This window comes from Neurospora tetraspora, assembly GCF_033439725.1.
Source record: "Neurospora tetraspora strain CBS 560.94 chromosome Unknown B0H65scaffold_6, whole genome shotgun sequence".
In the NCBI taxonomy this organism is placed as follows: domain Eukaryota; kingdom Fungi; phylum Ascomycota; class Sordariomycetes; order Sordariales; family Sordariaceae; genus Neurospora; species Neurospora tetraspora.
Window position 1 is genome coordinate 1,590,419 of NW_026944388.1, and position 24,398 is coordinate 1,614,816.

At 50.4% G+C, this 24,398-nt stretch overlaps 7 protein-coding genes across 7 annotated transcripts; 5 read left to right on the top strand and 2 right to left on the bottom strand.

The window, feature by feature from the left end:
• Nucleotides 1-110: 110 nt before the first annotated feature.
• Nucleotides 111-1,676, top strand: B0H65DRAFT_258737 (concanavalin A-like lectin/glucanase domain-containing protein). The gene has a single exon (XM_062822588.1). It carries the CDS (start codon nt 323-325, stop codon nt 1,529-1,531), a length of 1,209 nt encoding a protein of 402 aa, XP_062679365.1. The 5' UTR covers nt 111-322; the 3' UTR covers nt 1,532-1,676.
• Nucleotides 1,677-5,380: 3,704 nt separating this feature from the next.
• B0H65DRAFT_578028 (uncharacterized protein) lies at nt 5,381-6,511 on the bottom strand (the record flags this gene model as incomplete). Its single annotated transcript, XM_062830716.1, has 2 exons — nt 5,381-5,893; nt 5,919-6,511. 2 exons carry the CDS (start codon nt 6,509-6,511, stop codon nt 5,701-5,703), a joined length of 786 nt encoding a protein of 261 aa, XP_062679366.1. The 3' UTR covers nt 5,381-5,700.
• B0H65DRAFT_472314 (uncharacterized protein) lies at nt 6,116-7,194 on the top strand. The gene has a single exon (XM_062827143.1). The coding sequence runs from the start codon at nt 6,585-6,587 to the stop codon at nt 7,137-7,139; it is 555 nt and encodes a 184-aa protein (XP_062679367.1). The 5' UTR covers nt 6,116-6,584; the 3' UTR covers nt 7,140-7,194.
• A 5,144-nt stretch (nt 7,195-12,338) lies between these two features.
• B0H65DRAFT_258805 (uncharacterized protein) lies at nt 12,339-15,536 on the top strand. The gene is made up of 3 exons (XM_062822589.1): nt 12,339-13,672; nt 13,793-14,771; nt 14,830-15,536. The coding sequence occupies exons 1-3, from the start codon at nt 12,677-12,679 to the stop codon at nt 15,288-15,290; spliced, it is 2,436 nt and encodes an 811-aa protein (XP_062679368.1). The 5' UTR covers nt 12,339-12,676; the 3' UTR covers nt 15,291-15,536.
• A 1,531-nt stretch (nt 15,537-17,067) lies between these two features.
• Nucleotides 17,068-19,355, top strand: B0H65DRAFT_590577 (dihydrouridine synthase-domain-containing protein). Its single transcript, XM_062831071.1, has 2 exons — nt 17,068-17,399; nt 17,481-19,355. Exons 1-2 carry the CDS (start codon nt 17,211-17,213, stop codon nt 19,206-19,208), a joined length of 1,917 nt encoding a protein of 638 aa, XP_062679369.1. The 5' UTR covers nt 17,068-17,210; the 3' UTR covers nt 19,209-19,355.
• B0H65DRAFT_472321 (uncharacterized protein) lies at nt 19,341-20,807 on the bottom strand (the record flags this gene model as incomplete). Its single annotated transcript, XM_062827144.1, has 1 exon — nt 19,341-20,807. A coding segment is annotated over exon 1 (1,034 nt), but the record flags the coding sequence as incomplete, so codon positions are not given.
• A 2,263-nt stretch (nt 20,808-23,070) lies between these two features.
• B0H65DRAFT_472323 (dolichyl-phosphate mannosyltransferase polypeptide 2) lies at nt 23,071-24,171 on the top strand. The gene is made up of 3 exons (XM_062827145.1): nt 23,071-23,266; nt 23,364-23,444; nt 23,574-24,171. The coding sequence occupies exons 1-3, from the start codon at nt 23,264-23,266 to the stop codon at nt 23,760-23,762; spliced, it is 273 nt and encodes a 90-aa protein (XP_062679371.1). The 5' UTR covers nt 23,071-23,263; the 3' UTR covers nt 23,763-24,171.
• The last annotated feature ends 227 nt before the right edge of the window (nt 24,172-24,398 follow it).

Genomic DNA, 24,398 nt, shown 5'->3' on the forward strand with positions numbered 1-24,398 from the left:
TGGTTGAACTATTCGCATTACTCAACTTATTGCATCTTTATACCCTTCTGGCTGCTTTATACACGGCATCCACATAGGGACTGATTTGACCCCCTGTTGTTACATTCAGCCCACTGTTGTGTCATTGCATCCAGGTGTACTCCTCAATTCTTGTCTCCTTCGTGAGAATCATCAAGCTTTGTGGTTGAGTCTCATTTTACACGTGGCTACCCCTTGACTCAGATCTCGATTTTGACTGATCGATATTCGGCGTGGGCCACTCCTCTCTGCTGTTTTACACTCGAAATTGTTGGTGACAGGGCTAAACTCGACTCGAGCTAAGATGGAGACACATCAAAGGAGAGGAAGAACTCATACAAGTTTATCCTCACTCATCACCCTTATCACCATCGCTTCCCCTCTAGCATCAGCGGCACCCTCTCTTACCGACGATTCAAAATGCGAGTGTTATCTAACAAACGGTACACAAGCTTCCTTCTTCGCCACCCACAGGTTTCTAGATTTCCGAAACCTTGCTAAGCACGCCGGCGTTCCGCCCACCATCGCCAAACCCAACGACAGCGGAAGTGCGCCGGTAACCAGCGAATACTTCACCTCCAAAGAATGGACTGAGACCTTCTGGGTGCAAAGCTGGAACAACAGCCACCAAACCCGCGAGGACGCCACCGTGCTCATGGTCAACTCGCCAAACAACGTCTACATCGAAGCCAACGGCGACCGCAACCCGTCCTCGCAGACCTGGCTCACCCTGCGCACCCAACGTCTCAAGGACTTCCAAACCGCCTCCGAAATCGAGTCCGTCGCGCCCGGCTTCCAGTACCTCTCGGTCCGCATGCTCGCCCGCACCGTCGGATCTCCGGGAGCCATCACCGCCTTATTCACCTACCGCGGCTCCGACCGCCTCGCGGACGTGCAGGAGTCCGATCTCGAAGTGCGCACCATGGACCCGCGCAACACGATCCAGTACACCAACCAGCCGTCCTACACGGAGGACGGCGACGAGATCGACCACGCCACTAAGAACGTCACGATTCCCCAAGGTCTCCCGGATTGGACCCACTGGGCTGTGCACCGGCTCGACTGGACACCGAAGGAGACGGTCTGGTATGTGGATGGAACCGAGGTAGCGACTATTTCGTTCCAGACGCCGAGGGATCCTAGCAAGGTCATATTGAATGCTTGGAGCGATGGTGGCGAGTGGAGCGGGAATATGACGGTTAATGAGGCGGCGTATTTGCAGATTCAGTGGTTGGAGATTGTGTATAATGCCACAGATGAGAATCCGGCGAAGAAGAGGAAAAGAAACGGCGGGACCGGGATGCTGAGAGGGAGGGATGGAGATGATGATGATGATGAGAAGGATGGGAGCTGTGATGTGGTGTGCAGTATTGATGAGACGACGGAGAGGGGGAAGCCGGTGACGTTATGGAATAATGGAGGGGTGAGGATGGTCGGTGGAGGGTTGATCACTTGGATACCCTCTTTGACGGTTCTGGGTATGCTTGCTTTGTCTTCTGGGTGGTTGTGGTAGAGAGACCGGGTGTAAGTGGATTTGTTACATACAATGGCGTTAGGAGGGTGAGGTTTGGCTGTACATAAACATGTTTATGATGTTTTATCCTTAAGTGATTCCAGTGGTGAGGGTGTCTGAAGGTTTGATCATGAAGAGGGCGGTAGTTGCAACTCCCTTTGCCGGGGTCTACCCAAGAATGAGGAGAGGAGCTGGAGTATTATTCACGAGGTACCCAGTTTACCGGGGGAGTGACTACTGCCAATGATTACCCAGCCGGCGTTACTTTACTTATTGGTTGTTCTCCTCCATGCCACGCTTGTGTTTCTTACATATGGCTACCCATTGGAAAGTATCGTATGTTATTTCCGATGTTGCTTACAACAATTACAAGCTGTTAAGCCATCAAGATGCCAAGGATGCGTCCCACGCAAGACGTTAAAACTAGGCCCGCGAAACCGTGAACGTAACGGAAGGGTCTCTAGCATGGTATAATATAGCACAGCACAGTCAATCAAGGAAAGTATCAAGGTGAAGAGCCAGTGGTGAAGATAGGTTTTCCCGAAAGGGCCAAGGAAGAGACGGAACCATGTTTAGGTTATCAATCATTACCTATGAACACCCCGTGGTGACGAATAGAACATACAAACAACAACTCCGGAACGACTATAATACCAAGGCTACCTAATTGTACCCTTTCCCACCCTATTTCATGGCAAACTACAAAGTTCACCAAAACTCACCTTCCCTTCGATATCCTCCTATTCAGATCGACTAGAATCATACATATTATGTTAGACCAAACTTAACCACAACGATGGTTCCGAACTGCAACACCCCGGTTTGGCACTCATATCTTGCTCCAAGTAAAGTGTCATTCATATAACTCGACTCAACTCGCAGGACTTTATGCGAACTTTTCTTTCCAGGATCATTTCAAGCATAGGTATTGAAGACAAGTACCGTACATTTAGATCCGGCATTTGATCTAAAGCTATGTCTGAACTACCGACATTGAGATTGCGTTTCCGGAAGTTGAAAACCATGGTTCGAATTGCGTAGTGAGGTGATCTTTACGAGGCAAGTGCTTCTGAAAGGGGCAAGACTTGATCTGATTAAGCTCAGCTGCTGTGCGTGATGTTACAATGTGTCAAGTTGACTGGATTTCACACAAGTGACTACTATTTGTTTGTGATGCTATGAGAATAAGTAGCAAGTGCGATCTGAAGCCACTTTCAGTGAATTATCGACTCGCACCTTCCCAGCCTATCTATCCATTGAGCTTAGACTACTGCCCGCCTACAACCACCGGCACTTTTCCTGCCTGAACGCCTACCAGCGTCATCTAGACCATCCGATCTACACCATCTACACAACGGCCTTGTACAAAACTACGGAAAGCACCGCGTCTCCTGGTAGTACTTACAGTTTCCTCGAGTTTGAGTTTGGCCTCTTACTAGCTAGCAGATGAGGGATGCGTGTACTCCATGCACCACGTTAAGTCAAGCATAGCATATCAAAGTGTAAAATATTATCTGATTGGAGTATCCAAGGTTCCGATAGGCGGACGGAATATGAAACAACCAAGTCAAGAGGGGAAGTAATCAAGATGAGGCAGGCACCTTGGACTGGTAGGGTCCTAAGCCATAGTAGGTAAAACAAGCCACCATTTACTACACCACCACCACCAAGATGTATGTCTAGCTTCTTGACCGCCCGTTGTTGGGTTGGGTGTCACAGGAAAAACTCTTGGCGAGACATTGGTGGTTTCCCGGCCGCGGGAGGGAGGGAGAAATGTTTTATGGTTGGACACTGACAATGGCGTCGTCGTCTTCTGTGATGTGTTTAGCTGATGGTATCTCCAGGTCGTCAGCTCACTCAGAGATTCCAACTGGGTAAGGAAAGCTCTTGATGGCTGGCTGGCCTGGCCTTGGCATTCAAGGCTATAGGAGTTATTGGCGGGGAGTGTCTTTTATACACTGGCCATTCACTTTCTGACTGACTGTTGTCATCATCTTATAGTTACCTCTACGCAGTGAGACGATGACGGTAAAGGCGAGGCGTAACCCTTGTTCGCTGATTTTTCTGATACTCCTGCTGCTCGGACTGAAACGCTGCTGGCGAAGCATATGAGGCGGACGGGATAGCTAAAAACCCGCCAAGCTGGGTAAATGCTTGTTGTTGTTCACGGATCTGAGAACGGGACTTGGTTTGAGTACAGGTTCCCAAACCGGTCACCGCTCGGAGACAAGATATGCAGTGCATTGTTGCGCAGCAGGGCCATTCGATCATACATGAAGCCATAACCTTGCGAGTTATATAGCAAAGTGCTGTATGTCCAGGGTTCAATAGCCATGGGCACAGAGCAGCAATAGGGCAGGAAAACAAGACCTGACCCACGTGCTTGCCCCGCCGTTCTTCGTATTCTGATGGAGGGGCCCTCAGTTGTCGAGGAGGCGACGACGTGCTGGGTCCAGCTTCAAACACAATCGGACGATAACTGGCCGCTTGGTACGTGTATAACCACGAGTGCCGTGGGTGCTATAGGGGGCCGACCCACCAAAGCCGACGCCGTAGAAGGAGCTCGCAGGTCGTTACTGCTACCGTTGATCGCCGTGTTACCAGATGATATATATAGTCCACACTAGGCCACCCGGCAACATCACGAACGGTAAAGCCTACGACTTGAACCGTCATCAGTTTGGTCGGAGGGATCCGGTGATGCAGTGGTGAGCTGGTAGCTTATATTGATCGGGCAGAGCTTGGCGAAGCTCAACAGTCCAGACTGGCGATGGACATGTTTGCCTTCCGAAGCGGGCTGAAGGCACTTGCATTCAGACGGATGAGGGCATGAAGAGGACATGATACGGCGGGCGGGATTGGCCCGTCTCGACAGCCTTCCGCTGCTGTGTCTCTGCATTGCACAGGAGGAAGAGGCATGTCGTCGCCGGATGAACAGGGGAGAAGGCGAACTGAAGAGGAGCCAGCTTGTCAGCTGCCAGCTACCTCTACGTAGAAGTACCTAGACTTGGGCTACTGATGGCCCGTGTGTGTGTTTGGATGATGATGCTGGAGGGCGATGACGATGATGGAGATGCGGTAGAACTTGAATGCCTGTCCATGTCGACATGGCACGGTTATGGTTCTCACCTCCAGTTCCTCTTGTGTTCCGAGCACACAAAGTCGGGGTTTCTGAGTTTGCCTTGACTAGGTTGCCTTGAACCTTTCAGAACTCCCAACGTCCAACAACATTCCCGTCGAACCGGTGGATTGGTGGATGCTCCGCTATCATCCGAACATGGGGCTGCTGAGACGAGAAGGAGATTGGGAGGCGATCAGGGGGAAGATCATGATGACGAGACGAGAATAGAGATCCGATCGTAGACGGAGTTGGCTTTTGTTTCTTCTTTTCGATGCTAAAATAACGAACTCCTGTCAGGGATCCATGTCTAAAAAGCAGAAGTGGCCATGTTGAAGTTCCTCTCGGGAGGTTTGAAGTGCCAGGAGCGCTTGGGTCTTGGGGATGGAGGCAGGCACGGGATGGAGGCAGCAGGAAGGGCCGCATTATGGCGTAATTGCATAACATGATTAACAATCGCACTAGCCCGCACTTTAATTGCTCCAGGCCGGGTTCAGATACCAATTGGACTTGCTGCTGGCTTTAACTTTCGTAGCACTTGCCAATACAGTCACAAACTCCCACGTTCACCGTCCGACTGTTCTGATGTCGACCGGCTATCACAACATGAAACCGCGCTGATGAAAGGGGGTGAAGAGCGTCTCCATATCGGGCCATCATTCCACACGATTTGAAGATATCGGAACATTTCCAGAACTCACTGACGTGTTGTTAGTATTTTCATCCCTGATAAGCCTCGATATCCAGCTATCCTTTCGCTAATTATACCTACAGTCAGCAACAGTCAGCATCATGACTCCTGTTGTCTCAATTGGACCCTCGCGTTCCTGAGTCCGTCCCTGGGCGTCCCCCAAGTGAGACAACACGTAAGGGGCATGCAGCTTCCAAGGCTAAGAGGCTAGGTAGGTCTAGGTCTCTGACGGTCAAGCACCGGAATAAAGACACGGACAAAAACTTGTTGAATCACAAATACTACTGATAACGATTGTTTTATTTGGGTCGATGTTGGATTGACATTACTTGTCGAGATGATCGGTGGTTGGCAGATGGACTAATGTAACAGATCTGCGCATATTATGTTGCCAAAGGAAGCGGAGTCGGCAGAGCCGTTGAGCGAACAGTTGCCGCTGCCGTTGCGAAATGCGGCGAACGTGAATGTGATTGCATTGTCCACGCTGGCGAGGTTGAATGTCGAGACGTTGAGTTCGGCTTTGGAAACATGCAGATGGAACTTAAAGCCGTGACTGTACTTACGGTACAGTAACTTACATCATGTACTGCAGCCCGTATCGGTAGGCATTGACCCTCCCGCACTGCCCATTCCTACTTAGGTCTACGACGCTGCGCGGTCCTGCGCTGTCCTGCGGTCGTAATGCATCATCTAAAATCCCTACATTAGCAGGCAGAATGGCCAAAGCCACAAAAGCAAGAGCCTTTTGATTTTGCGCATCGACAATATCCATCAATGTGGTGAGAAAACGGCGGGTATAAAGATCGGAATGTTGCCCCTGATGATCACGATATTCCTGTCGCACAAAGAAGAGACGACGAGCCGAACTCCAGATCTGGCCGACCGATTGAGTATCCCGAATGGAGACGAAGACGGGACAGAGGTCGTCGAGGTGTGGTAGAGGTGGTAGAGCTGGTAGGGCCGCAGAGGGGTCACATATTGCGCGCTCACTCAGGGTACCACCACGGGGGTACCACCACGGCACCACCACAGCACCACCCACCTTGTTCTTGGCAGCCGATACGATATCGTCACATATTTTCTCGAAAGACACAGAATTGTTGACTGGTTGACTGGCCGTCGCCTTCAATCGCGTAAGCGTCTTGACGCTCGTTGGCAACGATTCTTGCATCGCGCGATCCCACGATACCCGGAGGTTGAATGCTCGATGCGACTTACCTAGTCGGCCCTCATTCCCGGCCTCGATGGACGAGGCAGCCACTGTGCAAGAGTGCCTGGGGAAACAACACGGGGGTCACCACCATCGAATTTGGCATCAGTCCGGGACTCCAGGTTTGCGGACCCCTTGCTCATTCCACACGTTTCTTCTTTGTTTCCTCATGTTTTTTTGGTCCTCCGCACGCTCCGGCAAGTCGACCACGTTATTGCCGACAATACCATTGCTATCAGCTGACCCAACGGATATAGCAAAGCCCAAGGCTGATCACGGCCAGATCATAATAGCAAAGAGATCCATGAATGGACGAAGAGAGGATGATATTCAATGCCTATCCACCACCAGCACACCACATTGCGGACACCACCGCAGGCTGCGCAGCTCAGCGACATATCGGCTGCAGCACTGTTTTGTAAGCGGAATACCCAACTCCCTGCATCAAACGGACCTGGTTAGCGCGACTTGGACCAATGCCATTGCCATGGGGAGCGCTGATGAGCCCGGCCAATCACACCAATCCGGCTCGCATGCCCCCATCAGAATATATGGACTCTTGAATAGGGATCGATTGATTCCGAAATAATGAGATTATTGCACATTATTACCAGTTGCTGAAATTACCGCTAAAACGAGGGACCGTGCACTCTGGTGAATCTGCACACAACTTGATTATTTCACAACTATTCAATATACCGATTTGCTTCCTGATCCCCTTTTATTGCCAGCTTCTACCTAGTAGCCTTCTCCCTATCTCTTTGATGATATCTCTAGTGATGCCCCTAGTCCGACAAGCTAGAAGCGAGGCAATTCTCAAGGAGTTCGTTTTAACAGATGAACTAGGGCGCGCGGTTTAAACTGCCTAATACAACTATTATAATAACTGTTAATTTACTAACGTTACTAGATTACAAACCTATTTCAAAAAGTGTAAGATAGATTATATTTACCACCTTCGCTAGCAAATTGAAAAGTACAAAGATATTCGCTAGTACGCAGTCGCTTTGAATAGCGCTTAGAAGAAGAAGGTCGACTAATATACTACTAAAGCTATATTGTTCGATAGCCGCCTATTTAACCTATTTAAAAGCTTACTTATAAGGATTTTCTTATATACCCTTATCCCTATTTATACCCTTCCTAACGCAATAGTTATAATTATTAATTAGCTACCCTTTATTTATAAGTAAATAAAGAAGTAAAGATTCGATTAATATATTTCGCCCGCTAACTTTACTAATATTTATTTCGATAAGTTTAATAATTACGTTAGCCATTATATTATTAATATCTCCTTCCTTTACCTATTGAATAAAGTATTCTTCTTTTAATATAATTAGTATATTGAAGCTGTAAAATATATTATTATAAATTTGGTTAATATTATTATGAATATTTATAATAATATAATGAATCTCCTAATTAAAATTAATACTTTCATTACTGATACTTACGTTGCCGCCCGCTATACGATATTTAAAGTGGTTAATAACTGATTTAAAAACGTTTTTTTAAATTTTGAGTGATTCGTATTTATTATAGCTTTTAATAAAAAATTTACTTAATATTAAACCCTTTAAGATTTTAACCTAATAGATTACAGTTATTATAAATTTCTTTCGCGCTTCTAAATTGCAATTTATATGGTTACGTTAGTTTATAGTCGAATATTATAATAAAATTATTATTATATTAGTTAAATAAGTAATAAATTATTTTTATTATTTATTTATTATTTTAAATATATTGTATATTAACTAAATTAGTATAATTATACGATAGGAATTATAATATAAATCGGTATAGTCCTTATAGCGAATTGAATTTATATTATGTACATTCGTTAAATAAGTACGTTATAATAATAATTAGTAGAATAAATTACCCCGCATTGTAGTATTAGTAGGCGAAACTTTATTTATTTAAGTATTATATTTAATATTATTAAGAGCCCGTACTTTTAGTACAGTTTAAGAACCTTTAAGAGGTTTATAGCGCCGGTTTATAAAGTCTAATTAATATAAAAATCCAATAAAAGTACTGTTAACTATATTATACTATATTGGGTCTCTATTTACGATTCTTAGGAGCGCGACCACGCCTCTTTAAATCCTTATTACTTTTAAAAGTTCGAAAAATTATATATAGTTCGTAAGGTAAAGTAAATAACCTCTCTCAATTAGTTAAGATTTCTTCTATACTTAATAACTATTACAGATTATACTATTATAGTACGTCTTATAGTTATTAATATTATAACTACTATATTAAATTACTCTAAATGATATATTTAAATTCTATCCAGCGTTATAGAGGAATAGTTGCTGGGCGATTTCTTATTCTTCTATATCCGTAAGGGTATTTATATTCTGAATTAGAATATTTAGAATTATTATTAGTTCGATCTTAAATTATAATAGAGTATACTATTCGATATTGGCTTTGTCGTTGCCCCTATCGCCGTTAGAGTATTTAATACGCTAGTTAATAGCGTACCTTGTAAACGAGCTTTTTTTGCTATAAATTTTTTCGAAAATCCTAGGCGTAACCGCCTTACTGTTGATAAGATAGATATAGCTACGTTTATTTATATGAATGGCAAGAAGTTTAGAAACTTCGATAAATCTTTCACCGGTTCAAGTATAATAGAGAGGGACGAATTACTATTGTAAATTGAGGAGTAATTGTATAAATATATATAGGAAGGTAATTAGGAAGATAGGGGAGAGGAGGAGTAAGTAAGAGGAGGGTATATATATAGAGGTATAGTTACGAAATAAACCGATTTGCAGTACGATTAACTAGTCCCTGAAATGTAGTAAAAGCTAGTAAAATCTAGTGCCAACATTTATCACTGGATAAATCGATTTTACACAGATTTAGGGGATTTAAGAGCCCAGTCTATATACCCAGTTGAGCCCAGTCGAGCCTAGTCTTACTTTGGAAAACCCGCATTTTAGTTACGTGCCCTGAAACTAATGAAAAAATGTCCATTTTTGTATGAAATTTCTGGAAATTTCAGAAATTACCAGTTGCAGTTATTACTGATCGATCCCTACTCTTGAAGACACCCGAGGCCGAGAGCAAAAAAGCTTTTTCTGGGGTTGGGTCCAGTTTGGGGTAAACCCTACATGTCCTTTTCATGATGATGACGACGAGTCTTAATGGCGCGTCGCGGGCAATATCAAGCGGCTGTTAAGTGCCAATTAAGGCCCATGTTTAAGATGAGATGGTGGTAGCGAAGACCTACTTCTGCGGCTTTTACCTACTCTGAGCAAGCGAGAACACGGGGAAAGGGCAATAAAGGGAAAACAAATATCAGTCAAGTTACCGTGTTTTTCAAAGTTTTGATGGCTTGTTCGTCTTGACTCCTCTGGTTCTGCCATTGTCTTTCTCTAAGCATCCGTTTCTTCCGGTTTCTATCCGCCGCTTTTAAGCAGCTCGTTGTATTGTTTTGCGCTGGTCATTTCGACCGAACGACGATGATATATGCAGGTAATATCCAATATTTGCACTACAATTCGGATGTGCTCGTTGCGGTTCAAATTGCAGTAGCAGCTCTCACCATGTAACAACATGTGCGCATCCTTCCCCCTCTCAGTTGCTTGATGGATACATTAGGTATTTCCTGATAGCTATGTACACATGATATCGTCTCGGTTTCGCTGTTCAACGGCCGACAGATTCATCGATCGGACATATGATTCGGGAGTCTCTGACGACGAGAGCAACATGTAAAGGCAAGGCAAGACTGAAATCAGCTGCAGAGATGTTTTCACTGTAAAGGGATCAGGAACGCACCGTACCAGAACCGGAATAGGACTCTACGGCGCATTGACTGATGAGAGAGATTACGGAAAATATATTTAAAGATGAAGGCGCTTCCACTCCCCGAATAAGGTATTCACCAGTGTCTTTTCAGATAAGCGTATTCTCTTCTGGTGGGTCATGTACGGTTGCTAAGATTGCTTGTAATTGAAGATGGAAGCGCAGTGGTGTTCTTGGTCCCGGTTGTCTGGACGCTACCTTATAAAAGATGTTGCCAAGTAAAGGCGCTGCCATGCCTGCGTGTCTTGAACTTCCCACCCGGATCGAATTGCGCCGAGCCTTTGAACAAATGAAACAAGAAAGAAAGAACCTACCTTACCCATTTACATCGATCGTCCCTCTTGTCCGCATCCTTGAGCGCCTTCTATAAGTATCATGCTGGAACATGATGAAAGTGTCCCGGCTATCCATACCTCTACCTACTAGAACAGTCTGCTAGACAGGAATGTGAACACGGCGTCAACTAGCACTAACATGAAAGTCAATGGACTGGAAAAGGAACTCGAGCCGTAACATTGAATTGCTGCTGCTATGAACGGTATTGTTACTGTATCGAGCGTTGCACCTCCACTATTTCCCATATCCTAGTGCAGATGACAGGGGGCATCGGGTCCACCTCTGAGTGTCCGTTTCCCCCGGTTTCCCGAGAAAGTCGAGAGCAGAAAACGGCCCATCAGTCCAGGGCATCCACCTGTGCATCCACTCTCCCTCCTGTCCACCAGTGGCCATTGAGGTTCTGTTCCGTTGACACCTGCCTGCACGCCCGTCCTCCCAACTCTCCGTCGTGCCCGTCCGCTGTGCCCTCTCAACGCACTCGCGCTCCCACTGCTCCTCCACAGACATTTTGCAGTGGTGAAGTTGTCATCTGTCAAAACTTTCGTCTCGCCACGGCCCATCCCATCTGTCCCCAATCGTCATCAGTCTCTCGTTCTTGCGCCGCCTCCCTCGATCTCCCCTGCGTTTTTGTTTGGGTCTGAGCTTGTCGACACACGTTTGTTTACTTCCCCGGATTTTTCTTTTATTTTTCTCGCGCTGAGGTTGAGGTTGCCCTGCCCTGACCTGACACAGTCAACTCTCTTCGTCGGACCCTTCCGTTCTGTCCTGCACAAGAGGTTCCCGTGCTTCCCTGCATGCCTTTACATATCTGGAGTGCCTACCTACCTTACCTCTACCTATCAACACAGGCACAAGCACAAGCACCAGTCACCACTACCTCTACCGCGTAACGAAACGGCCTCAGTTCGGCCAACCTCAACTTCCATCTCAAGTGCCTCGCCCTTCGTTTGGGAATCGCCCCTGCTTTCTCGAATTTCCGCCCTCCACTTCCCTCCTCCCGGTCGTGGACCTCTTGCCATTCTCCGACTTTTCCGTCCAATCTGCTCCGTCTCTTGTCAACTTTGTTGTCGTCTATTGCTTCTTCGCAACGACTCTTAGAGGAAGGGGAAAAGATCAGGCCGACGACACTCCGCAACAACCGCGGATCCAAGGCTCGACTGCCTGAGAGACTCTTCGAGAGCTCCACCGAATCGCTTCCTCTCTCCTCCACTATCTGCGTCGACCATTCTAGTAGCCCGGACATCTGGTCATCCCCCATGCTTTCGCTCCAATAATCGACCATCTTCCGGTGTCAATCGTGACATTGCCTGCGTCCATCCTCCATCGCACTTATCGCTGTGGGCGGGTCGTGACAGACTCGACTTTGTACCGAAGGGCAAGACGTTCACGGTGATAGTGGACTTCTTCCCTGCAACACCAACAACCCATCTTCCCCCTTGGCCGCAGGCATCCTTCAGTCGCTTTATAGTAACAATCGTTCTTCCAACCTTTTTCAAATACCTATCCCCTCAACAAGGCCTACTCTGTTCGAGGTCGAAAAACACATCCTCTCGCCTCCATCAGCGGCGGAAAAAGGTGAGTGCCAGTACCCAAACAAACTAAACAGCACCACTCTCCCCTTAGCACTGCCTCCAATGTCAAGCAGTTCCGTCAATCACAACAAGACGGGAGCCCTGACGCCGCATCCCCCAACACAACCTACCAATCTGCGAATCTGGCAGACAGCCTTTCGACAGCACTTCGGCCCCTGTGCCATTTCGCTTTTCCTATTTTCTTGTCAAACTTGACTTCGTTTCGCGAAAGATGCTAATACATGCCGTAACCAGATTTCCTCGTTAGCGAAAGGCTCCACTGTTACTTTCCTTGAAATCACACCATCTCCTTCGTTCAGTTACAAGTACCGTTCAACGTCCTGCTTCACATCGCGGCGGCGGGACGACAGATCGCTCAGGTTTGACAATGGCTGCTTTGGTGCAAGGCTATCCCCGGCAATCCGGGACTGCTACCATGCTTCAGACAAGACCGGCCTCCTCCACCGGCATCATCCAGCCTACCCAGTCGCAGTCAAATTCACAATATGGTCACAACATGTCCCAGAGAAACAACAGTATACACGGGATGTCTGGTGTGGTCGGCGCACCAGTGGTGTACCGTCCAGCTTCTGGCTCTGTGCAACAATACGCTTTTACCAACGCGCCAGCTCTCAACCACGGAACACATCACCACCAATTCAGGCAACACCGTACCTCGTCAACGCCATCCGTTCCCCAAGTACAGAACTTTGATCAGTCTGGAGCGCGTCCCCGATATCAATCCAGCAACTCTATGTCAAGTATTCCCAGCGCTGCAACTAGCAGTGGGCAATCAGCCGGCGGTTCGAGAGACGATTCGGTCATTTCAGTGGGCAGTAGTAGGAGAGTCGCTCCTTTACCTCGGCCTCATTCGGCGCATCTAGGCGAAATTTTCTCGGTACCTCTGATCGCTTCAGCGGGCCCGGCCAAGGTGTCGCCAGAGAGGTATCGCCGGCCAGCGCAACGGGCGAATGAATCAGCACCAACCATGTCAAACACATCGGAGCAAAAGAGCGGTATGCTGCGCGGTCCAAACGGATCACTCGCACACCGGCCAAATAGCTTCTCATTGGGGGGCTCAGCGGTCGATGACATGCTTCTCCCTCATGGTCAAATTCGGGAGGATGTCAAGAGAGCCAGGAGAAGCAGCATGCCTGCATTGGATTCCGCCGGTCTTGCGGTGCCCCTAAACCCCCTCTACGCTGCTCAGCCCGCCGACATGTCCTCAAAGTCACGAAAGACTGGCGAAAAGGAAATCAAAACTTCTGGACGAACGGTCAACAACTTGAGTGTTGATCGAGTTGCTGCTCATACACGTACCAGCAGTACTGATAGCCGTTCGTCGAGCCGCAGCACTGCTAGCAGTGGAACCCGCCCAGCATCTGTAAGTTACTTCGTTCCGGATACTTATCCATTGCCACGCCCCCCCCCCCATTTAAACATTGTCCAATCATACGTGCAGTCGTCCAGTAGGATTCGCTAACTGAGGGTTTCTCCTTCCCAGTCTGCCAACCGCAGCGCCAATGTGGCCAACCCCACCGGAAACCCCGCCCACTCTTCTATCCCAGAACAACATCACAGCAACGGCCAAGATCACGCTCGACTGGTCAACATCCCCCCAAGAGGATCTTCTTCCGATGCTACCAACACGAAGCGTCTTGCTAACCCCTCTCCTCTCTCTAAACCCGTGGCTATGGACACTGAGGCCGGACGCAACGCGACCGCTGGTGCCGCCGCTGGTCGCTCGGCATCGCCGGTAAAGACGACCCCCTCGCCGCGGGTTGATAGCCCGGCTGCGAAGCAACTCGCTGCTGTTAGTCAGAACGATAGCAAGCCCAAGAGCAAGACGTCACGACTTCGTCGGGCATTTTCATTCGGCAGTGCGGCTGAGTTCAGGAAAGCGGTCTATCATCAGGACGCCGAGAATGGCCCATCTAAACTGCACAAGGATCGGAACCCCGATGAGCTGTTAGATGCTGAGCAGGCCCGTATCGCACAGCAGCAAGAGGCAGCTGGTATTGGAAGCAACATATATGGCCCCAGGATATTTGGGGGCTCGACCGACAATCTCTCCATCTCCTCAACTGCCTCCTCGGCTTCGGTTATGATTCGAAAGATGGGACGCGGCATGAAGAAGAGCACCAGGTCACTTGCTGGACTGTTCAGACCTAAGTCCGTTACTGGTGTCCCTGCTGCCGACGCAAAGGCACCGGACGCTTCGCGAGCTGCAGTGTCCATGATAACTGTTGAAGCTGAAAGGGAAAGGGTTAACGTCAACGCCGATGTTCGTTCCCAGAACGGAGGCGGTACCGGATTTCCCCGTCTTGAAAGGAATTCACTCGATGCTAGCAGAGCGCCAGGTCTTAGGACGGAGCGTGCGGGAAGCCTGGGTAGTGAGGGATCAGCTGCAAGGAAGAGCATTATCAGCGGTGAACGAGAAAGGGCCGAAGTGCTTGCTGCAGTTCGCAAGGGAATCTTGAAACGTAAGGCTCTTCCATGGATTACGCCCGTTAGCTGCTGCTGACTTAACCATCGATACAGACACCAACAGCAACTCGCCGAGCCCATCTCCCCGACCTGCGGAGAACCGAGGACTTGATGCCCCAAGTGCCATCACTGACTCTCCCAACTCCAGCGCACCCAGCACACCCAACAATGACGACCGAGCTGGCCAAGTTCCGATTGGTAACGAGGATTATTTTGTGACAGCACTTCGCCTTCGGCAGGACACCAAGAGCGCACCTGGGACACCTCAGGGATCCATGAAGCGAAACGCCACATTCAGCCCACGGATTGCCTTCTATGAGACGTGGCCCAGCCAGGAGTATGATCGCCGCGGTGAAGTCGCCACTTGCAATCGCTTGACACCTGTGCTGGCCCAACAAATCAAGGAAGAACTCAACAGCTTCAAGATGGTACGTTTTACTGACCGTTATCTTCGCCTTGGTCGTATGCTTACCTTGGCTCTCTTACTAGGAAATGGAAGTTCACGAGAACTCTAAAATCTACACGCACTTCTTCTAACGAGTCCAACGTTACGGCGGTTCAACGTGCATCTCACCCATAATTCTCGTTTCCGAGGCGTTTCCTATTTCTCTCAGCAAAGAGCATTGTTCGGTGTTTATGGCGTTATTCGGATTTTGTCGCTTTCAGCAAGGCTTTATTGCCTCTAGACTCACTCAAGAGTATCCTAATCTTTCCTTTTGAAAATGGGGCGGTAGCTGGCTGCATGGTGGTGTATATGGACGACTCGGTGTTTGTCGCTGTCGCGAGCGACTGTCTGGCGCGTGTATGGGTGTAGGGTCCTCCAATGGCCTCAACCACTCCTTCATTGGGCTACTCGCGCTGGACCGATGGCGACAACGATGACACAGGGGATCCCACGGGGCGTCGGTTGGACAGAAAGTTGAGACGGTGAATTGCCCGAAGTGCAACAAAAGAGGTGGAGTGCAGTTGTCTGTTCGATATGTTGGAGGTCAAGCAAAAAGAAAGAAATGTTCAAAGGAGCAAGCGTCTCTTCTTGGTCATCTTTGAGCTATCTGGACGGAATTGGTGTTGGAGTCTGGGTCCAATTTGGCCCAAAGCGAGGTGATATGGAAAAGCAAGAAATAAGGGCATCGACAACTTCGAACAAAATCTCTTTTAGTGAGTGGGTGTGGCATTTTGTTTTTCAGTTTCCTTGATTATTTCGGGAAGAGAAGCGAGTCAAAATTCGTACGTCATAGCAAACCTACAACTGGGTCATTTCAAAGCCAGCACAGCATGTTGAATTTGACAGGAAGCGTTACAGCCATTTGATATTGTTGAGATTGTGGCATCTTCGTTGCTTGTTGGACTCCCAGCTTGATATCGTTGTGCCCGTCACAGTCGGCCTCTCTGATTTTTCTTTTATGTCTTAAGCATTTTTTATCTAATTTAGTCACCAAGGAAACCAGTGGAATCTTTTACAGTTTAATATGTTGAATTGGTCTCGTCCAAGTGGTTGGCAACTCCTGCTGCATTCTTGATTTGCCATGGCTTCAATCGCCTCTGGTTGTTGGTAGTACTAGTTTGGTCTGGGGCCAACAGCAGTTACATGGCGAAGTAGTCTGAAAGCCTTCACGTAAATACCTATAAAAGCGAGAAAGATTCCACATCTCTAACGTCCTAGACTCTTCAATGACCCGATATCCGAGTTTATTATGTGGTTGTATGTAGAAGCACAGCGCCTGCACAAACGGGTATGTATATATGCCTAGATGCCCTATTCCTAAATTGATCTTCACTTAGACGGCTGTTCCTGTAAACCCGTGCCCGTACCTGACTGACACTACTGCAATGCCAAGAGAAAGCTTATTGAGACTTATCCGTCCGAGACTTCATTGACTGTCTATTGTCATGACATACCCACTTTACTGTCCCTTGAACCATAATCTTTTTATGTCACATACGCTCACACTGACACCTTTGTCAGACAAAACAGGAAGATGAGGAGAAAACGACACACAAAGATGGGGTTGAACTGTGATGATTCGGAGAACGGCCGAGGCTAGAGTTGGAAGTTCTTGGCTGCCCAACTCTTCCCCGAGATTGGTGGAAGAGGCAATGCACAATGTTGCTCAAATCCCTAACAAGTAACAACCCCCACGCCTTGTGGAGGGTTGACCCCTGTTCGGTGTAGCATTCTCCTGTTCGTGGGGAAAATTGCGGGGCAACCAATCATCATCGGTGGTTACTCCCCGAATCTGATAAGCCGTCAGCCTTGCGGAGAAGGCCTAAATTTTGATGCAGTGAGTGCCCTGTAAACAAAAGTAAACTTTTGATAGACACAGACGTCCAGTGCTCAAGGAAGTACCATACCTGCCACCACCGTGGCTACACTCTCGATACTCGCTAGGAGGACTCTCCTCCACCTTCGTCTACCGTTCAGGTCCTTTGTCACCATGGCTTCCCCTTCTGCGGCAACATCTCCTTCGCCAGCCTCTGCCGCTGCCAACCTGAGCGCAACAGAGGCCAATGCGGCTACGACAACCCAAGCGCCCAAGAAGACGAAGCTCCATGGCAGGGCCTTCTACGAGAGCATCGGTAGCCCGAAGTACATCGTTGCTCCCATGGTGGACCAGTCGGAGTTTGTGAGTTACCGTTGTGGACAATCTCTAGTGACAACGATTTACACAAAAAAAAACCCGACTAACAAGTTGCTTTCATGACAGGCCTGGCGCATGCTGACTCGATCCTTCCTACCCGCCGAAGAGCAACATACGCTCCTTTGCTACACACCCATGTTCCATGCCCGACTGTTTACCGAGGCACCCAAATACCGCGACTCCCACTTCCAACCGATCCGCGGCCCTCTCACAGCCGATAGCCCCCGCCCAGGCTCGCCCGATTACGTTCCCTTCCTCGACGGCAACCCCGAAATCGACCGTTCGCTCTTCGTCCAGTTTTGCGCCAACGACCCCGCCTACCTGCTCTCCGCCGCGAAGCTCGTAGCCCCTTACTGCGATGCCGTGGACCTCAACCTCGGCTGCCCGCAGGGCATCGCCAAGCGCGGCCAATACGGCTCCTTCCTGCAGGAGAACCAAGAGCTCATCTTCGAGCTGATCAACACCCTGCACAAGGAACTCGACATCCCCGTCACGGCCAAGATCCGCATCCTCGACACCAAGGAGGCCACCCTCAAATACGCCCAGAATGTGCTGCGCGCCGGCGCCAGCATCCTCACGGTTCACGGCCGGCGGCGCGAGCAAAAGGGCCACCAGACGGGCCTGGCCGACTGGGAGTACATCCGCTACCTGCGCGAGAACCTGCCCAAGGAGACGGTCATCTTCGCCAACGGCAACATCCTGCAGCACTCGGACCTGGAGAAGTGCTTGGAGACCACAGGTGCCGACGGCGTCATGAGCGCCGAGGGCAACCTCAGCGACCCGGGCCTGTTCGCCCGGTCGCCTGCCGTCGGCGAGGAAGGGAGGGAGTACTGGCGCAGCAAGGATGGCAGAAGGGGCGGCTGGCGCGTCGACGCTGTGCTGAGGCGATACATGGATATCATCTACAAGTACGTCCTGGAGCAGGAGCCGCCGGCAAGGAGACCGCTGTTCATGCCGGGCGATGATGTTGCTTGGCTTGAAGAAGCTACCTCCTCCACCTCCACCGAGACAACAACAACACAAACCAACAACAACAGTGACGAACCACCAAGAAAGAAACACAAATCCGCCAACGGCACCGCTTCAACCCCCTCCACCACCACCACCAACAACCCCCACCTAGACAAAAAAGCCCTCCAAACCTCCCCCAACCTCGTCTCCATGCAACCCCACTGCTTCCACCTCCTCCGGCACTTCGTGACAACCCACACCGACGTACGCGACCTCCTCGCCCGCGCGCGGAACGGTTCCGAAATCGCAAAATACGAAGCCATCCTGTCCCAAGTCGAGCGCAAGGTCGCCCAGGGACTTCTGGAATACGAACGCACCGGTGGCTCGTCATTCGACGTCGACGTGCTGGAGACCTTGATCAAGGAAACGGAAGACTCCCAAAACGACCCGGAATCTTCGGCAAAAGCGAGGAGGGAGAATAAGAGGCCTTGGTGGGTGGTTCAGCCGATTATCAGGCCGTTGCCCAAGGAGGCGTTGGCCAAGGGGGCGTTGCAGTTGAGTAAGAAGGAACTGAAGGCGCAGGCGGCGAAGAAGGCTGCTGGCGGTGGTGCTGGGGTTGTTGCTGCTGCTGGAGCTGCGGCTGCGGCTGCGGGTGTGGCTGTGGCTTCGGTTTTTGGTGAGACTGGGGCGAAGAAGGAGGAGAAGAAGGATGAGAAGGGGGAGGTGAAGAAGACGACTGAAGAGGCGCCGGTTCCTGTTCAGGGAGAGAATGGCGCGGAGACAGCGGTGGAGTCATTGGAGACTACTACGAGTTATCCCAAGAGCGAGCTGGTTAGTGGCTAGTCTCCATGTCTTCTTCACTGGTTTGGGCATAACTGGGTGCCGGTGGTTGGTTTTGTAGAGGAGTTCGGCATATACGTGATGGAGCTCTGGTTTATAGATGTTCAAGGTAGCATTGTTAGAAAGTATCATACCCCTTATTCTATGTTCAAATACGGTCTCCTCAAGTCAACATATCGATCGAGATGTCACTATGTCATCAGAAAGGCACAGATGATTAGCACTCAAACCAATGTGAACGCGACCGTCCTTCGCTTTTTCATCTCATTCTTGCCTTGGTACTACTACTAGCCCTTCTTCTTTCTCCTTCTTTTCTTTCACAACAAATGCTTGCTGGTATCAATACATATTTCGTAGCTTATTCTATATTCCAAGTCAACAATCTTCACCTCCTTCACTTCCTTCCCGTTAGCCCCTATGTCGCCCTTCAGGAGCACCTAATAACGGTAAGAGGACCTCTAATCAACTCTGCCCCGTTTGGCAACCGGTGACCTAGACCTCGACCTCGACCTAGAGCTGCTATACGATCTCCTCCGCTTGTTATTTCCCACCGCCGCCGGGCTTGGTGACCTGCTAACAGCTCTCCGAGACCCCGTGGCGGCACCTGCTGGTGGCAGAGGTGACCGGCTTCGCGATCCCGAGTATGAGCGATCTCGCCCACCACGAGAGGGAGGTGGGCCAGCCCGGCCTGTCACCCTACCCCTCGTCCCATTGCCTCTAATGGGTATTGGGGATCTCGATCGTGACCGGCTGTAACTCCCTCGGCGAGGACGTTGCTGGGGAGGGGGATGTGGCGAGCGGCTTGCCGAATAGGAACCTTCCCTGTGACGCTTGCCGGGAGCGGCGGCGGCTCTGTCGTTGTTGCTGACAGGGGGCCGACCACGGGTGGGATAACCACGAGCAGGCGGGGGCGATGGCGAACGCGAATATGATCTGCTACGGCTGTGGGTTCCCGAATGACCGCGGCGGATGGGAGGCGCCGGCGAGCGGGTACGAGAGCGCGAGCGCGAGGGTGAGCGGGAGTATCGGTCGTAGCTACGGCCACGGCGGGGTGGCGGGCTGGGAGACCGAGAGTCTGCCGCCCTTCGCCTTGGAGGAGGAGACCGCGAGACGGACCTAGAGACGGAGGGGCTGTAGCTGCGGCTACGACTCCGGCTCCGGCTCGGTGTCCGGCTATAGGATCTGCCCCTGCCACGACGAGGAGGAGTGCGCGAGAGCGAACGCCCGCGGGTGTCCTTCCGAGGCGTCCGGGAACGCGAGCGAGAACGGGATGAGTAGGAAGAATAGGAAGAGTAGCTAGACACGGACTCGGAATCGGAGTCCGCTGGGGGTGCTGGCAGGGCAGGTTTTGGCATGTTCGCCAGGAAAGTGCGCATCTCGTCGGTGAGATAACCCATCTTGATGGATGTGAAGTAGTTGATAGAGAAGCGAATGTTGCGGGGCTCATCATGAGGGAAGATGCCTTGCAGACTGGGCTGGAGGGTCTCTTCACTCATGCGAGCCTTCAACTTTGCCGAGCCAATATTCTCCTGGAGATCTTCAAACAGGATCTTGATGAAAATACGGCTCGCGGAGGTCGTTTCTTCCTCGTTTAGGTGAATCACCGAGAAAACGTGCCAGCCAATGGCATCGGTAGCCAAAAGATGCCCAAAGAACCTAGCAATGTTACGAAGCTTGTTGGTCTCGTATCGGTGAATCGTGGAGTAATACTTGGCGAAGGACTCCTCAAACAAATCCATCCACATCCTGTTTAGACGGGCAAACCGCTCTCCTAGCAAGCCCATGAACTTCAAGTAGACCTTCTCCTGGGCACATGACTCGACAATCATCGACACCAACTCGGCCTCCTGGCCGGCAGGGAGCCGCAGCTTCATGAGCTTGTGTGCCGCTTCTTCGGGATCGGCACTCGACTGAATGCTGAGGTAGATAGTCCTCCTGAGGTTGACGAGGTCCGCATTGCTCTGGTCCTTGATCTCCAACGCCTTCTGTTCCTCATCCTCTGATTCCGATTCGCTCTCCGACTCGTCATCGTCGTCCTCGTCCTCGTCGTCACTAGCCTCACCCAAGATCTCCACCTTCAGCTTCTTGTATTCCTCCTCGTTCTCCTCCCAGTTAGGATCCATCTTGAAGACGTTCAGTCCATCTTGCGGGTCAATTTCGTCGTCAAGCCCAATCCGGTGTGTGATTTGATCCTCCTCTTCGACAAGATCCAACTCCTCCTTGATAACCGGGTTGTCCTTGTACTTGTCCTTGCGCACCTGGAAGAGCACTTCGATCATGTACTGCGTACGACGGTCGATATCGGCCTCGTGGAGGATGTTGCGGAACTGGTCGAAAACGGCATGGGCGATGGCCGGTGACATCTCCTCCAAGAACAAGCCGACCTCCCTCATGAGGCCGACGGCGATTTCGACACTGTCATCGGTAGGCTTTGCAAGCAGCAGCAGCAAAATCTGGGCAGCAATCATCTCGTGGACAATCTGGTTGTTGACAAGATGGGCAATGAACATGGTCGACGAAAGGCAAACCGCCTTGTCGTTTCTCTTGAATGCCTTGCGGAAACGCAGGACGAGCCTCTTGACAAGGAGTTCGCCGACCTGGGGCAGCTTGGTGTTGCAGATCGCAGCCAAGCAAGCATAAATGGGGGTAAAAGGCAAACTGGCATGCTGCGCCTTCAAGAGACTCTGGCAAAACAGACCGCGGCCACGGATGAGGTTCTCGCCAAAGAGTTCGGGGACTACGAACTTGATGTTTGCAGTGTTGACCTTGTTGACCAGACCGTTGATAGACTTCTTCAGTGCCTCCCAAGCCATACGCTGGTATTCCCTGGTCTTCTTGTCGGTAATAGCGGCCTGGAGGGCACGAAGCCTGTGCGGCGGCAGGTAGACACCTTGACTGCGTAGGTTCAAGAGCTTCTGGTACTCTGCTCTGGCGTCGGCAAGCTTTTCCTCCTCGGTCTTGACAGGTGCAGGGGGTGGCGTCGGGGTGCGCTCCTTCCTTGCCGGTCTGTAGTCGTCACCGGCATCGCGACGGCGCGGAGGGGATTGTCGTCTCGGCGGAGGAGAACGGGAATGACGGCGTGGCGGCGGCGAGCGTGCCCGAGGGGAGGGTGAGCGGTCATCACGGCGCGCCGGTGAGCCGTCTCTCGGAGATGGCGAGCGGGCAGGGCGTCGGGGAGGCGATTGGCTGCGAGGTGTAGGCGAACGGGATCGTGGGCGTGAGTACGACCGATCTCTTGGAGAGAGCGAGCGATCACGGCGAGGAGATGGCGAAGGGGTGCGTTCGCCTGGTGATCGAGACGGCGACGGATCGCGGGGAGGAGGTGAGGGTGTACGTTCACCGGGGGATCGAGAGCCGTCTTCGTCCCTAGGGGGAGGTGACTGGGGCCTGGGAGACGGGGACCGGGTCTCGTCGTCGGGATGGCTACGCGACGGAGACATGTTGTCTGCCGAAGCCATCGTGAAGAACTACCCTTGTCTCTGTTTTCTTTCGTCCAAACCAAGTATTCGATATGCTGGAAGTTGAGTTGGGCGTCCTGAGGTCTCGTCAATGACTTGTCGGAGCCAGATATGTTCTGCGTGTGGCTGATAGTGTATCGTCAAGGAAGGAAACTAAGATGCAAGAAAGGAAAGAATTATGGTGCCTCGCGCAAGTTGCAACGGAACCCCGATTTACGACAAGGCAAAGGCAAGGCAACTGTGGACGTGACGGGAGTGGCCGCAACCAAAACTTGACGAGGCTGGTGTGGAGTTTAGTGGCCAGAACGCTAAAAGAGTGGGGCTGTCCCTTCTGAGAAAGCCATCAGGGCCCACTAACGTCAGCGAGCCGCTTGTGTTCAACGCGCCACCCCTGAAACAGTGACGCTACGGTTCGCGACGGCAGCTGGAGCTTTCCGTAGTGGCCAGGTCGCTGTTAGTGCAGGTGTATTGGTGTTCCCTATCTCCGTCAAGGTGTCATCACAACTGACGATACTTCACTTTTTTTCCGTTCCAACAACCAAACCACCTTTGTCCAACTACCACGTCACTCATTTAAACAACCTTTCCGATCAATTGACAATGGTATGCTTCAATTGCTAACTCGAGCTCTGTTCTATCCGAACCCCCAAAGCCTGGAAACTAGATGGCCGAACACTGCTAACCCCTATCACGACCACAGCTCGACAAACTCGTAGGCCTCGCCATGCTCGTGGCCGCCACCTTCGTCTTCCTCTACTACACCATCTGGACTCTGTTGATGGTGCGTTCACAAAAGTCCCCCAACTCCAACCTCTTACTCGTCTGGGCTAGAAACGCCCTTTCAGACCCCAGGAATACCCGTCCCATCCTTCCTCACACAACAACAAACTAATATTGGAATCACCAACAGCCCTTCGTCGACTCCGACCACCCCCTCCAAAACGTCTTCCCCCCTCGCGAGTGGGCCATCCGCATCCCCGTGATCCTCATCCTCCTGGGCGCATCCGTCGTCGGCTCCTTTTTGAGCATGGTGATGATCAAGAGCAACAGGAAGAAGGCAGCCAAGGCCAAGGCGGCGGCGGCCAAGAAGAAGGCGTAAAAGCTTCTTAAGAGCCTTTCTTCCGTGACTGGACGGGACAGGAGAGGAAAGGACAGGATAGGACAGGCGCAAAGCGGCTGGCTTTGGGGGTTTGGATCTGACCTTAGGGAGGATCAGGTGGATTTACTGCGTAGATGCAATGTATACTATACTGGGTGATAACGGAAATATGAAAGGGGGAAAGTTTGAAACGGCAACCGAGGAAAACATGAAGCATGTGGGATAAGGGTACTGTTCCCGGTGACTTGGATGTAATCTCCAAGTTGCTCTGTAAAGGGGCTATGGGGGACCTGAAATGTCTGTGAACTCTCCTTCCATGCGTATTAGGTTGGTAGGAACAGCAGTTTTAAAACTTTAGTGCACACAGTATCACATGTTATCATCAAGAACCTCGAACCATGTTTTTCACGTCTATTATTTGTTTATTGTTTCGCGTTGCTGGTTTCCGTTTATGCTAATTACTAAAGTAGCAACCCAGTATTTGCCCAGTGTTCCCTATCAAAGTTGCATGCTCACAGCACAACCATCTCCAACAAAGCCGGTGCCCAAACTCCATCCCAGCGCCAGCAGGATGTGGACTCTAAAAGCAGAGCCACCAATGGCAAATGTGAATAGGCCAAGATTGATCGTTATTCC

Bases quoted from the DNA above. Each gene is read 5' to 3' on its own strand.
- B0H65DRAFT_258737 (XM_062822588.1), top strand. From the start codon at position 323: ATGGAGACACATCAAAGGAGAGGAAGAACTCATACAAGTTTATCCTCA.
- B0H65DRAFT_472314 (XM_062827143.1), top strand. From the start codon at position 6,585: ATGGACGAGGCAGCCACTGTGCAAGAGTGCCTGGGGAAACAACACGGG.
- B0H65DRAFT_258805 (XM_062822589.1), top strand. From the start codon at position 12,677: ATGGCTGCTTTGGTGCAAGGCTATCCCCGGCAATCCGGGACTGCTACC. The intron at 13,673-13,792 runs GTAAGTTACTTC...TCTCCTTCCCAG, and splicing joins GTGGAACCCGCCCAGCATCT to TCTGCCAACCGCAGCGCCAA. The intron at 14,772-14,829 runs GTAAGGCTCTTC...CCATCGATACAG, and splicing joins TCGCAAGGGAATCTTGAAAC to ACACCAACAGCAACTCGCCG.
- B0H65DRAFT_590577 (XM_062831071.1), top strand. From the start codon at position 17,211: ATGGCTTCCCCTTCTGCGGCAACATCTCCTTCGCCAGCCTCTGCCGCT. The intron at 17,400-17,480 runs GTGAGTTACCGT...CTTTCATGACAG, and splicing joins TGGTGGACCAGTCGGAGTTT to GCCTGGCGCATGCTGACTCG.
- B0H65DRAFT_472323 (XM_062827145.1), top strand. The intron at 23,445-23,573 runs GTGCGTTCACAA...AATCACCAACAG, and splicing joins CCATCTGGACTCTGTTGATG to CCCTTCGTCGACTCCGACCA.